The sequence below is a fragment of the Strigops habroptila genome, chromosome Z, assembly GCF_004027225.2.
Source record: "Strigops habroptila isolate Jane chromosome Z, bStrHab1.2.pri, whole genome shotgun sequence".
Lineage (NCBI taxonomy): Eukaryota > Metazoa > Chordata > Aves > Psittaciformes > Psittacidae > Strigops > Strigops habroptila.
In genome coordinates, this window is record NC_044302.2 from 65,355,623 (window position 1) to 65,367,664 (window position 12,042).

General features: G+C 42.3%; 1 protein-coding gene across 1 annotated transcript in view; it reads left to right on the forward strand.

Moving 5' to 3' along the window:
- The window catches only part of OSTF1 (osteoclast stimulating factor 1), a 45,774-nt gene extending 35,624 nt beyond the window's left edge, over nt 1-10,150 (forward strand). The window contains exon 10 of the mRNA XM_030511737.1: nt 9,822-10,150. Within this exon, the coding sequence (XP_030367597.1) occupies nt 9,822-9,895 (74 nt within the window). The 3' untranslated portion in view covers nt 9,896-10,150. The remainder of the gene's footprint in view (nt 1-9,821) is intronic.
- Nucleotides 10,151-12,042: the final 1,892 nt, after the last annotated feature.

Consider the following 12,042-nt stretch of genomic DNA (forward strand, 5'->3'; position numbering starts at 1 on the left):
ACCTCTCCTTGTCAGCTCCTCTACTGCTGAAAGAGGAAGCTGTCTTCCACACAATCGAGGAACCTCCTGGATTGCTTGTGCTGGGCCGTACCGTCCCTCCAACAGATGTCAGGATGGTCGAAGTCCCCCGTGAGGACAAGGGCCTGCGAGCATGAGGCTGCTCCTATCTGTCTGTAGAGCGCTTCATCCACAGAGTCCTCTTGATCAGGCGGTCTGTAACAGATCCCCACCGTAATGTCCCCCATTGCTGTTTTCCCTTTGATCTTGACCCACAAACACTCTGTTACCTCATCACCCGTCCCCAGACAGAGTTCCATACTCTCCAGCCTATCACTGACATAGATAGCAACGCCCCCTCCCTGTCTGCCTGGCCTGCCTTTTCTAAACAGCCTGTAACCTTCCATCCCGACACTCCAGTCATAGGAGCCATCCCACCGTGTTTCTGTGATACCAATTACATCATATTCCCGTAGCCTTGCACACATCTCTAATTCCCCTTGCTTGTTCCCCATACTACGGGCATTTATATAGAGGCACCTTAGCTGAGCTCCAAATGCAGCCGACTCAATGGCTGGGGCAGCTGGAACATCTCTACATCGCTCCGAGCACTTATTACAGGTACTGGCAACTGACCAGGAGTGTTGGGATGGATCAATGCTCCCCTCCCCCAACACATCCAGTTTAAAGCTTTCTTGACCAACCTGGCAAGCCTCCTACCAAAACAGCTCTTCCCCTTCTTTGTCAGACCAGCTCCACCAGCCTCCAGTAGATCTGGCCTCCCAAATGGAGCCCCATGCTCTAAATAGCCAAACCCCTGACTATGGCACCACCATTCTAACCATTTATTAACCTGCCAAACGCGCCTAGCTTTTTTAAGGTCCTCCCCTTTGTCCTGGAGAATCGATGAAAAAACTATCTGAGCTCCAGAGCCCCTAACCACCTCTCCCAGGGCTCTGTAGTCCTTCTTAATGTTCTCCAGGTTACTGCTATCTATATCTCTAGCACCCACATGGACCACTAGAAGGGGGTAATAGTCAGCAGGACTTACTAGAGCAGGCAGCCTCTCAGCAACATCCCTGATCCGAGCCCTTGGCAGGCAACACACCTCCCTCGAGACTGGGTCAGGCTGGCAGATGGGTGGCTCTGTGCCTTTCAAAGTAGAGTCCCCTACTGCTATGACCCGCCGCTTTTTCCTGGAGGCACCAGTAGTGATCCTCTTTACTGGTGCATCAGCAGGATGCTCATTAGGTGTGGTGGGTGCTTTCTCATTAGCCCCCTGCAGAACTGCGAAGCGGTTCTGGGTGGGGATATCAGATTTAGGAGGAAGCCCCTTGTCGTTAATTGTCCTCTTCCTCCTTTTTTTGTTAGTTTTTCTCGTAACTAATTCCCAGCTTCCTGGGTTGCTGCCCTCCTTCTTTCCTATATGAGCAATGCTGGACGTTTGCAGCCCCTGTGCAGTTTGGGCCTGGAGCAAGCAGCCCAGCTTCCTCTCAGCTTCCCTGGCATCCTTTAGCTCTCCAACAGCCTCCCGCAGCTCAGCCACCTGCTGCAGGAGGACCTCCACCAGGGCGCACCGAGTGCAGCCCTGTCCATTGCGCACCCTCGCCTCAAGAGACCAGTCGAGGCACTCTCTACACTTCGAGGTCTGCGCCGCAGCCTCTCCTCTCATCGGCTCTGTCTGGGTGCCTACGCTGGCCACCGCCGGGGCAGAGATCCCCGAGCGGGCCCTGGTCCTGAGGCGAGTGCTCACCATCCCGCTCGCCCTGCCTGCGCGAATTGCCGCGCCACGCCCTCGTCGCTCGCGATCCCTGGGATGGGTTTTACCCACTGAGGGCTGGTGCCGTCACTCCTGGCACCGCCCCCTGTGAGTCAGCTGCTCGCGTGAGCTGAGCTGCCGGCTCCTGGGCAAGTCCTGTGGGGGACTTGAGGCTTCCTCGGTCGCTCTCGCCGCTCCGAACTGAGGCTCCGGGACGCTGTGCTTCCCCCCGCTCCGGTGTTAAAGGCGTCCTCTCTGGAGATACCTCGGCAATTCCAATGGCTGATTGTTCTCAATGTGAAAAGTTTTTCTCTTGTGTCCAGTCGGAGTGTGGTCTTCCTTTGGGCTTGGTAGGGGAGTTTGGTATGGTAGCACACCAGAGAGCTCTTCTGGAAGAGAGATTTCTTCAACAGATCCATGAGCAACATCACTGGAAAAATTAGTGTGGTCAGCCAGTGTTCACCCGCTCAGTGACAGAAGCAGGGGCCATTTCCTGTGGTTGTGAGCAATTTCTGAAGTCAGAGGCTGAGGAAGCTCATTGCAAAGGTAGTGGTAAATTAGAATGGGGTTTTTAGTGCATGTGGAACAGCACAGATCTTGCAGGGTACCAATGATCAGCTGTTCCACATGCATTAAGTTTATGCAGCCAAAAGAGAGTCTATAACCTACCCTTAGGGTTAGAGTTTTCACTGAAATCCTGAAGGATTTCAGGAATTGGGATCTGTATCTGGGAGCTTTTTCTTACAGATATGGATTATTTGGAATATCTGCTATTTCTTCCTCTTCTTTCCAAAGAGGCTCCTAACTTAAAAGGCTGTAGTGAGGTTTAACATAAAACAGGTGTGAAGGCATAAAGTACCAGAAGCAAATTGGACATTTAGAAGTTTATTATAATTGTATTTCTGATTTGATGGTTTGAAGCAAGTGTCTGGAAAACTGATTATACATGGGAAATGGAGGACTGCTGTCTTTAAGCTCAGCACAAACCTTTATTTGTTTTCTTGATTTGTGTTGCTTAATATACTATATTTTTGCTCACAGCTTTACTGCAGTTACACTTTCAAGTAACTTCATGTTTACAAGGACATACCTTAACCTTCTTGAGAGATACTCAACATAAAATTGGAATTAAATCCACAAATTTTACATCCAATTTTAATGTGTCTTTCCTGTTCACCAGGCTACTATAATACAAGTAATTCCAGGGTGTTGGTAATTTACTTCAGGCTTTTTTAATTGAAGGTTTTAATTTTATCTTCTCATATAATTTCCTAATGTAGATAAAGTTATGGCGCATTTCACATAATCTGAAGTTCATGAAAGAGTAGTACATTTCCTTCTCAGTCTATCAATTTTTACTTCTCTACAAAAGCTAATTTATGCTTTTCCCTAAGATTTCTTTTTAAGCTCTTTTGCTAGATAATCCCATGGAAAACAATTTCCTACAGCCTAGCTGTAAATTTAAAACAGAAGAGGAACAAAGAAACAGAAAATGTGTCTAGACTTCATGCAGTTATGCTGAAAGCAAGAGCAGTGAACATTTTATTAATGAAAAAGTTGTGCAAGAGGCAGGTTGAGCAGCAGGCATTGTACTTGAGAGAAACTTAACGTAGATTGGTTAAAGCCCTGAGCTAGCATTTACTCTGGTTTTAACAACTTCATCTAATCAGGGAAGGAGGCCAATTCTGTTACAATGCTGTGAGTACTTTTCTAAAAAATAGTTTCCACATCGAGTTACAGCATAGAAAACAACTGAGAAATCGAAATGCTTCCCAATTTCATCCTGCTAAGACTATGAAGTGCCCTCCAGTCAGACAAGAATAATTCAAAAGCATGAACTACTGCAGAGGCTGAACTGCTGCCAATTAGTTTCTCATCAGTAGGAACATCTCTGAAGATTAACAGGTTACATATGCTGCTTCTAACTAGTGCTGAAAATGTTTGAATTACTTCAGTAGGCATGACAAGGTCATTCAAGTTAAATGAGTTTGAAATGAAAAGCCATTATTGCACAGGAGTAAATAGGTTGAAAGGGTCTGGTGGTGCTTGTATTTAACTATTAGTCATTTCCATTGAGTTTTACCCAAAGCCAGGCTAAACCAGCCACAGCTCCAGCAGTTTACTTACCACTTAAAAATTCCAGTTTTACTTGTATTATTTTAGTGAAACTCCAGTGTAGTGTCATGTTGCCATTTTAAGGGCTGTTACTGTTAATTAGCTTAGCTCTGGCTTTGCACTTTTCTTAGTGACACCAGTTTGCTGCAGCCTGTGTACTGTTTGTTATTCTTTGCATGTCATTATCGTATTTAAAAAATTTAAATGAAATTTTATACTCTTGTGCTAGTCTTAGTTTTCCAGTTCAAACTGGGTGACTGACTGAAGTACACTGTAGCCCCCTTGCCTCAAGTAACTGGATTTCCTTGAACAGTTAAAAGTATCTTGAAAGTTAAATAAAAGGGAAAAAGAAAATAAATTGAAAACTGAAGGTAGCACGTGGACTTTATAAACTTAATATTTTTGTTGACCTATGGCTTGGTGAAAACTCCTGTCAGGTCTTCTCAGATGTGAAAAGGTAAGAGTGCAGTATAGCATCTCTGCATATATGGTAGGAAGACAAGGTATTTAAGAACCTGCACACCAATGTAATCACATTATTTTTGTGTAAATCTATGCAGGCAGCCTGAAATTACTGTTACCTGGTGGTTTAATCAAAGTGTGCACATATCTATGGCTTGATTTGGGGCTTTCTTAAAATCAAATGGTCACTTGAAAGCATTTGCTTTGGCCTTAATTCATGTTGTGGCTTCACCCCAGCCAGCAGCTAAGTCCCACACAGCCGCTCACTCACCCTCCCCAACAGGCTGGGGGAGAGAACTGGAAGAGTGAAAGTGAGAAAACTCATAGGTTGAGATAAAGACAGTTTTATAGGTAAAGCAAAAGCCACACATGCAAGCAAAGCAAAACAAGGAGTTCATTCACCACAGCCCATGGTCAGACAGGTATTAAGCCACCTCCAGGAAAGCAGGACTTTGTGACGTGTTCTGATGGCTTTCCACCACTGCAAACATCCCCCTCTTCATTCCTGCTTCTTCGCCCAGCTTTATATGCTGAGCATGATGCCATATAATGTGGGATATCCCCCTGGTCAGTTGGGGTCAGCTGTCTTGGCTGTGTCCCCTCCCAGCTGCTCCTGCATCCTCAGGTTCCTCATTGGTGAAGTGGTGTGAGGAGCAGAAAAGGCCTGTGTAAGCACTGCTCAGCAATAACTAAAACATCCCTGTGTTATCAACACTGTTTGCAGCACAAATCCAAAACATAGGCCCATACCAGCTACTATGAAGAAAATTAACTCTACACCAGCCAAAACCAGCACAATTCGGAAGGGGGAATTTCAGTCTCTCACATGAAAGAAGTCAAAATGGTTTTTGTGTGTTTGGTGTTTTTACATTCCTATGACTTAATGCTTTGACACATGAGTTAAAATAATAAGTTGCTTAATACTTCATGGATTAAGACACAAGTTGAAAAAATCTGCTTTTTACAAAGTGAATAAGACCCATTAAGCAATGATTGATTCTGAAGTACTTCCCACTTGTGTTAAAAGACTACTTGACCCAGATTGTTATGTTAATGTATTACTGATTCTTGCTCCTAACAGAACAAGTCTTAGACGTGATCTGAAGTCAGTCGTAGTGTTTCTACTACTCTTCTGAAACAGCTATTTTCAACTTTTATGCAGTGAGGAATACTTTTGAAACAGGCTATCATGAAAGTACTTCCAAAACCTGAGATGTGGCCAGTCTGGAAGTGTGAGGGATTATCTGGAGGAAAGTTACCCAGATCAGCAAAATATATATATATATATATTTTATTTTTCTTTTTTTTAAAGAGGAAGAATGCATGGGTATACATGCAGACAACTCTGGCTTCAGGATGGCTTCCCTGTTTTAAGTATTAATATGTGAATTCTGCTGTAAAATTCTCATCCTTGCAGCATATTTGCACCAGTTTTTAGCTGGTGGACTTAACCTCCAGTTTCATTCATGATTCCTTCTAAATTTTTTTCTTAAAGTATATAATGTTATATATAAATGCCTTTCTGTTTAGCCTGGAGGATGAAGAAGGAAAGAGAAAGGAGAGGGGAGAGCCAAGACTTGCTTAGGTTTGTGATTAGCCATTTCCTTCACCTCTACATTTCAAGATATGCTGTATCTCTCTCCTTAAAAACATTTTTCAGCTCATTTAATTTCATAGCCTACCATTACTTGGAAAGATTACTTAATTCTCACTTTTAAAGACAGAAAAGACACAGGCAAAACAAGACACTGCATTTTCAGTTACGTTAATTTTGTTCTCTGTGGCAAATGCAACCATTTGATGCAGTCCTAATGCAGTAGATGGTTATCATGTTCAATTCTGCACTACAGTGGATAAACAGAGATTGTAATAGGACTAAGTGAAAAGTAGGGTTTGGTTGACTCTTTTTTTCAAGCATCAAAAGTCTGATAAGGGCAGGCCCTGTAGGTTCTACATACACTCTTCTGCTTACCCGCCATCAGGAGCATGCACGCAGATACCCCCTTCACATGATGTAATAATATACAGCTATGCTCCACCACAGATCTATAAAAAGCATTCCTATCTGATGTACTTCTCTTAAGGTCAATATTTGTATTCATATCCAGAGGCCTTTCAACAAAGAGAATAGACAATGACTAATATGAATTAGTCTAAGAAACTATATCAAGGTTGGCTGTCGTAGAGTAAGCACAGCACAAGATTTAGAAAAACCAGGAGAGTTAATAAAGAATGATAATATGAATATTATAATTCATTAATATGAGCTGTTAATATATATCACAATGAAATATCTTCCAGTTCCTTGGTATGAAAAGCTATTAACATTGCTAAGGATGAGTATTTAAAGTTGGAACATAACCCTAAACACTAGAAAACTTCAGGCAGACAGAAGAAAACTAATGTTGTCCGTATACAGGAAGCAAAAGCAGCACAGCACAGCTGCAGTAAGCCTGCGGAAGTTTGATACAATGGAGTTAATATAGACAGTAAAGGTTAGTAGTGTAAAACTGATGGAGCGTTAGCTTTACTGTGATGGTGCTATCTGTGAAGGTAGCACCATCTGTGCTATATGTGCTATCTGTGAAGATACTAGTTTTCAGAAACAGCATATCTATTTTCATACAACATACAACTTAATGCCACATTATATTCTTATTCAAACACAGTTATAATGCAAGATATGCCTACTAACTAACATATCAGAAAAAGGTCTGTTTTGGCAAAGGTGTGTTAAATGCTGAAATGTATGTAACACCAATTACTTAAAATTTGAAATCACCATTGACCAGTTCTGTGGATGTAATTACAAACTTGTGAGACAGTAAATGATGATGCAGTTTATTATTTCATAGAATCATAGAATGGTTTGGGTTGGAAGGGACCTTAAAGCTCACCCAGTTCCCCCCTGCCATGGACAGGGACACCTTCCACTAGACCAGGTTGCTCAAAACCCCGTCCAGCCTTGAACACTGCCAGGGATAGGGCAGCCACAGCTTCTCTGGGGAACTTGTGCCAGTGCCTCACCTCTCTCATAGTGAAGAATTTCTTCCTAATGTCTGATCTAAACCTCCCCTTTCTAAATCTTCATCAATTTATGAGGATCTATTCAAATGAAGTGTTTTTTAAGAAAGCCATAGGCAAAGTTATGCACCTAGTAAGGAGGAATGAAAAGAATACAGTTAGAGAATAGGAAATTGTGATTTTGCTCAGGCTGTAATCTGTCCCTAAAATCATATTCCTCCTCTGCCTTTTTTCCTTTTCTTATCAGTCCTTGCTGTATTCAAATGGATGAGTCAGTCACCCCAGATATCTTTTGCCACACAGCAACTGAGGGTAGCAAATACTTTCTTTGATGCAGATGTGAATGGGATATCATTCTGGTTTCACTAATTTACATATTGCTTTGTGGCAGAAAAAAAAAGAGTAGATAATAATATGACTTCAAATCCAGTATTACAAGTTCACTTTATACAGTACTTCTCCACAAATGTTAGAGAACCTGTGGCTACCCAAGCAATCAGTTTTTGTGGCAGATTTTGGCTGATCTGACATAAAAGAAATCAGAAATGAAATGAGAAAAGAGTGGGTGTATTTGGTGGGAATAAAAGAAAATTAAAAAAAGAAAAAAGAAAAAAGGGAAAAAACCCAAAGCAAACAAAAATGCCAAAAAACCTTCTATATCCCATTTCCTGGTAAGTAAGTCTGCAAGACCAAATATCTATCTCTTAGTAATACTTGGTAAGTGACATTCTTATACCTGATTGTATTTTACAAGTTCAATGGAATATTTTCATACTAATGCAAAAAGAAATGCTCAGGCTGTTTCCAACATCAGCTTTACAGTGAGATGGCCTTTTTCTGTGGTGATGTGTTATTGCTCTTGGAGATCCATTTTCCTGTTAATTTTTAAAAGGGCATGGTTTTGCCCGTTCTTCTATATTAGTGTAGCTTGCAGCCCTACTCTGGTGTGTATTTCCACTGTAGTAATTTTTTAAAAGCTGAAGCTGGTTCCAAGCTAAGAACCTTCTTTAAGGCCTAAAAAGCAGTTTAATTAAGCTTTAGTTTTCTTTGTCTTTTTATTTTTTTCTCAATCACCTCTTTTCCCTGTGAAAGAATGGAAACTGGTTTATTCTTGGAAAAATTCAGACCAACTTTTCCATGCCCTCATCAGGTATGCCAGGGATGTCATCCTCAAGCAGTCTAGCAGAAACTTGGAGGTTAATGGTTGAGATAATAGGGTTTTATTTTTAACTGTGTAGAAACTTCTAAATGACTCAAGTAACTCCTACAGTGACCCTTTCAAGGAATACCATCACCTAAGCATGCTGCCTTTTTCGGACGTGAGCAGCATATTGGATTTGGGCACCAATGGCCCCAACAGCTCTGTTGTGAAACCCAGCAATACAAAATGATATTTTGGGACACACACCCTTGGGACTTCAGACAGCACACTCTGAACTGACAAGAACTTCCTGGTATCTTGAGCCAAATTCCGCTGTTCCATTTTGGGATGACACCAATGGCTGCCGCAGAGAGTATTACACTCCTCACTGACTTGCAGTATTAATTTTGGGTTTATCTGTTGCTGCACTTTGGGGTTCAGCTGTCCTGCAAGTTTTCAGAAAGCACATGCTAATCAGCATCAGTAACATGATGGGTAATACCAGCTCTTGTTCTTTCAGCAAAAATGTCCAGAGTAAGATATTTGAGCAAAGTTCAGATACCAGTTGCATCCTTCTTTGAGTCTTGATGCACATGGGTGGATGCTTCCTCTTCTGAGATCGATTCAGGGAATATAGCCAATGCTAGCTTCCAACCTTTTCTTTTAACAGGACTTTTGCCAACTGTACATTAAAGATATTTTTCCATTTGTCTGACAGTTCAATATCACAACTCACTGACCCGACTTGCCTGCTGCTACAAATGTTACTTGCCATTTTGTAAAAGGTGACAGTAACCATGCTGCCTTGCCCCATTGTCAGGCTCATTTCTCCTCTGAGTCGCCTAATTTACCTCATATCTAGATTATCTGTGGTGAGGTTAGAAACCTCTGCAGGCTTTCCTCGCCTCATTATGATCAGTCCCTGACACTGGAAGAATCTAAAGTTTTGTCCTCTTGTTTTCTTAGTTGTAGCAAATGTGTCATGAAGCTATTGTGTATATGTAAGTGAAGGAAATCTCAGTGAAGTCTGGAGGACTTAAAAAATGCTAACACAAAAAGATAAAGCAACAATTTATCCATGTGCTGGGGATCTGCATGCAAAAAAATCCTGTAGCATTCCTCTGAGGGACTGATTAATTTACGACACTAATCTATACACTGGCGAATGACAAAAGGTCATTTGAATGGCCTTGATTTCTTCAAATTTGTTCAAACTCCTTTAACATAGACACTTGGATGTCTGTCTGTGATCTGCTACTTTGTCCTTTGGGATATAAACAGTACTAAAGGGTTCATGTTGTTGTTCTGTGATTCTTTTGACAGCAGCACTATGTAAAAGAGTTGCCCCCAGAGAGCTGGTCAGGCATCAGAGATACCTGCTGCACGCTTACCTCTGAGCTGCCTTCTGGCAGATTGATGATTTCACTCCTTACAATCACGTATCTGTAACAGTCGTGAGAGTCTCCAGACCCCTGGTCTGGGACCTATTCCTGGAAAAACCTCCAAGTAGATTGAACCACATCTTGTAAGTTACAGCAATAAAATCTCTAAGTCAATTGTTTCATCTATGTTTCAGCTTCATGATCCACATACAACCTTTGCAACATGCTGTTTTGCCCAGATATTTCAGATATTGTTTGTGCCACCTGACACCACCCCAGCACCTTCAGATCTGGTCCAAGGTCTCTGCAGCAGAACAGGAAAACAGAGGAAACCTATGTCTATGAAGCCATGTGAAGAGCTTGAACTCCTTCTATTAAGGAGCGTATTAAAAGGATAATTTCTACTAGATACCTCTAATCTGGAAGTCAACTGCCCCAAAAAGCTATAGACATAACTGATACTCCAAAGTGATAGGAAGACTACAATGGATGCTTTTCTAAACATCCTGAGATCAGCAGAAGCACTCACATACTTTGCTTAATGCACACATATCTGTCTATTGACAATGACAACTGTTCATGGGTGATAGTTCATAAGCCACTGTATGGGGCACAGCAGACATGCATGGTGCAGGAGAATGTGGCATTTCCTTGTACGAAAAAGGAGAGCTATTCTGCTTGCTGTGTCCACTACCCTCTATCACTCTAGCTTGTTTAGGTGTATTACAGCCACACGACTTTTGCAAAAAGCCAGCTTAGGGACACCCAAAGATTGCCAGTGGAATGTACATACATTTGACAGGCAGAAAGCAGGACCACACAAACATAAATGACTCGTACTCCCTGCAGTAAGCCGTATTCTGTGTGATGCCTATGGGTAAGAGGGAATGGGGGGGACACTCTTGTTTTGGAGGCATGCTACCAGCAGGCAGAGCAGCAGTCTCAGCAATACGGATTTTGAAAGCCAGTACTATAATAGTTGGCTGCATATAAACTAAGAGGAATGATAAGTTAAAACAAACCATCCTGTGCTTTTCATCTTTTTGCGCTGACAATGTTCAAGGAAAAAAATCTCTTTCTTAATTTTTATCCCTGGCTCCTCCTCATTTGATCCCAGACCCCTTGGTCTGTGACAACCACTTTGTTCACAGTCTATCAGAAGTTGCTGAGAGGTTTCTGACAATAGATAGAGCTATTGCCGCTCACACTCAGACTATTCCTTGGATTGACCAGAAAATGCAGTTGATAAATTCTCAATGCCTGTCCATGAGCATCTGGCATTGAGAGTAGCTCCCAGGACTTCTCTCAAGACATTTTCTGGAGCACTCCCTGCTTACTCCTTTGGTCTGCTCCTTTGTTGTCTGCTCACTGGGTAGTGATTGATTAGGGTAGGTCAGCGGGATATGACCTCAAGGCCCAGACTCATCAAATCAGGGTGGACTTGTCAGATTTGCCAGTGCTGTCATTAATTTTGTCATGAAGGCATTTCATGCACTTGATACACTCCCTGCCCTAGATGTGTTATGATATGGAATGCTGTCTTTGCCAACTTCTTGCAGTAACTTCACATGAATGCAAATTCCAGGTACATGTCCAAGAAATTAAGAGGTTTGTGATACTTCCCTCAGCAAAATCTTGTGGTTTCCCAGAAATTTTGTACATAAACAGGCTTCATGGAGAAAGCCTGCTAAAACCTGTGGTTTGAATTTAGGGTGCCCAAAAACTACCAGCATGCAGGAGGAAGTGACTGAGAAGTGACAGCCCCTGGGAGAATGAAAACCCAAGATTTCATCAGCAGATAAAGCCATCTCCCATGTAACTTACTTACCCTTTTCCTCACTCAAGGCTTAGAAGGAGAAATTCAGTGTACTTGCAGGTTGACAAATCATATGTCGATGCTGGAGGATCAACATAGAGCAACAGATGAGCCACGTGCAATGCAGACTGTTCTTCTAAGTCTCCCAACCTGGCTCAAGCAAAATGTTTTCCCGGCACAGCAGTATCTGAGCCACAAGAGGTCACTGGTAACAGCGCTAAAAACAGCTCCCTGGTTTCCTAGTCTCTGAGCTCTTCCTCTGTCCCTTACATCTTGTGCTTAGAGTAGCCATGCATCATCTACGGGTAAACTGAAACTAACTCTACCTAAACTGCACCTACTAGCA